The sequence below is a fragment of the Nycticebus coucang genome, chromosome 8 (assembly GCF_027406575.1).
Source record: "Nycticebus coucang isolate mNycCou1 chromosome 8, mNycCou1.pri, whole genome shotgun sequence".
NCBI classification, from domain to species: Eukaryota; Metazoa; Chordata; class Mammalia; order Primates; family Lorisidae; genus Nycticebus; species Nycticebus coucang.
The window spans coordinates 104,954,686-104,956,577 of NC_069787.1; the positions used below are offsets into that span (position 1 = coordinate 104,954,686).

Genomic DNA, 1,892 nt, shown 5'->3' on the forward strand with positions numbered 1-1,892 from the left:
CTCTGTGCCAAAGTCACTGGGCACCAGGCACTCCCAGAACCACACGCACCACCTCCTGCCCTGTTGCTGGATCCAGGTGTGTCACATTCAGAGCTGCTTTGACAACCAGAACTCCCTGACTAGGGCAGCCCCAGAGGAACTACACAGGCTCACTCCCTACAAAGATCCAGCAACAATAGAGTGATCCCGCTGGGGTCTAATCTTGGAGAAACACCTCCCCAACTTTGAGGACGGCCAAAGTCAATGGTGAAAAACAATCATGAGGTGAAATCAACAGAAAAATTCTGGCAATATGAATAGTCAGAGTAGCCCTTTCGCTGATGCAAGAACCTAGTGCGGTGGTGGGAGAGGTATCGGCAGGATCCGTGCTGCTGCCAGGGCTTGGAGCTGACCTGTCCGAGTTCTCGTCCATGCCGAGCCCACTCGAACCTCAGCCATGTCCGGGGATGAGATGATTTTCGATCCTACTATGAGCAAGAAGAAAAAGAAGAAGAAGAAGCCCTTTATGTTAGATGAGGAAGGAGATGCCCAAACAGAAGAAACCCAGCCCTCAGAAACAAAAGAAGTGGAGTCAGAGCTGACTGAGGACAAAGATACGGAAGCTGATGAAGAGGACAGTAGGAAAAAAGATGCTTCTGATGATCTAGATGACTTGAACTTCTTTAATCAAAAGAAAAAGAAGAAAAAAACAAAAAAGATATTTGATATTGATGAAGCTGAAGAAGGTGTAAAGGATCTTAAGATTGAAAGTGATGTTCAAGAACCAGCTGAACCAGAGGATGACCTTGACATTATGATTGGCAATAAAAAGAAGAAAAAGAAGAACGTTAAGTTCCCAGATGAGGATGAAATACTAGAGAAAGATGAAGCTCTAGAAGATGAAGACAGCAAAAAAGATGATGGTATCTTATTCAGTAACCATACAGGCCCTGCTTGGGCAGGCTCAGAAAGAGACTATACATATGAAGAGTTACTGAATCGAGTGTTCAACATCATGAGGGAAAAGAATCCAGATATGGTTGCTGGAGAGAAAAGGAAATTCATCATGAAACCTCCACAGGTCGTCTGAGTAGGAATCAAGAAAACTTTTGTTAACTTCACAGATATCTGTAAACTATTACATCGTCAGCCAAAACATCTCCTTGCATTTTTATTGGCTGAATTGCGTACAAGTGGCTCTATAGATGGTAATAATCAGCTTGTAATCAAAGGAAGATTCCAACAGAAACAGATAGAAAATGTCTTGAGAAGATACATCAAGGAGTATGTCACTTGTCACACATGCCGGTCACCAGACACAATCCTGCAGAAAGACACCCGACTTTATTTCTTACAGTGCAAAACTTGTCATTCTCAATGCTCTGTCGCCAGTATCAAAACTGGCTTCCAGGCTGTCACGGGCAAGCGAGCACAGCTCCGTGCCAAAGCTAACTAATTTGCTAATCACAACCAGTTTTGCAAATGTGATGTGGAGATTTGGCTGGACGGTTTGCCATCAGAGTGGATATACCATTGTATTAAAAACAAGATAAAAAAGCTGCCAAGTTCTTTGGCGAGTGGCTGATTGGTCTGAAATCTTTGCAAGATGCTGATGCTCAGACATACTCATTACCCACTTTAACACCTGTCAGAGAAATGTGATATGTGGTAAGGAGGCTTTTTTAAAATCGTTCATAGACTTCTGTAAAATGCAAGATAAATTAAAGTTATTATAACAGTGATTTTTTCAAAAAAAAAGAATAGTCAGAGTAGATCAACTCCCCCAAGGATCAATGGGGCTGACACAGCACAAGATCCCATGCACAAACAAATAGCTGAGATGTCAGAAATCGAATTCAGAATCTGGATAGCAAATAAGATGGAATTAGAATTCCAAGCAGTAACCCAAAAGA

General features: G+C 42.3%; 1 protein-coding gene across 1 annotated transcript; it reads left to right on the plus strand.

The window, feature by feature from the left end:
- Nucleotides 1-315: 315 nt before the first annotated feature.
- On the plus strand, nucleotides 316-1,651 carry LOC128592209 (eukaryotic translation initiation factor 2 subunit 2-like). The gene has a single exon (XM_053600079.1). It carries the CDS (start codon nucleotides 437-439, stop codon nucleotides 1,067-1,069), a length of 633 nt encoding a protein of 210 aa, XP_053456054.1. The 5' UTR covers nucleotides 316-436; the 3' UTR covers nucleotides 1,070-1,651.
- Nucleotides 1,652-1,892: the final 241 nt, after the last annotated feature.

Excerpts from the sequence above, each read along its gene's own strand:
- LOC128592209 (XM_053600079.1), top strand. The coding sequence starts at position 437 with ATGTCCGGGGATGAGATGATTTTCGATCCTACTATGAGCAAGAAGAAA.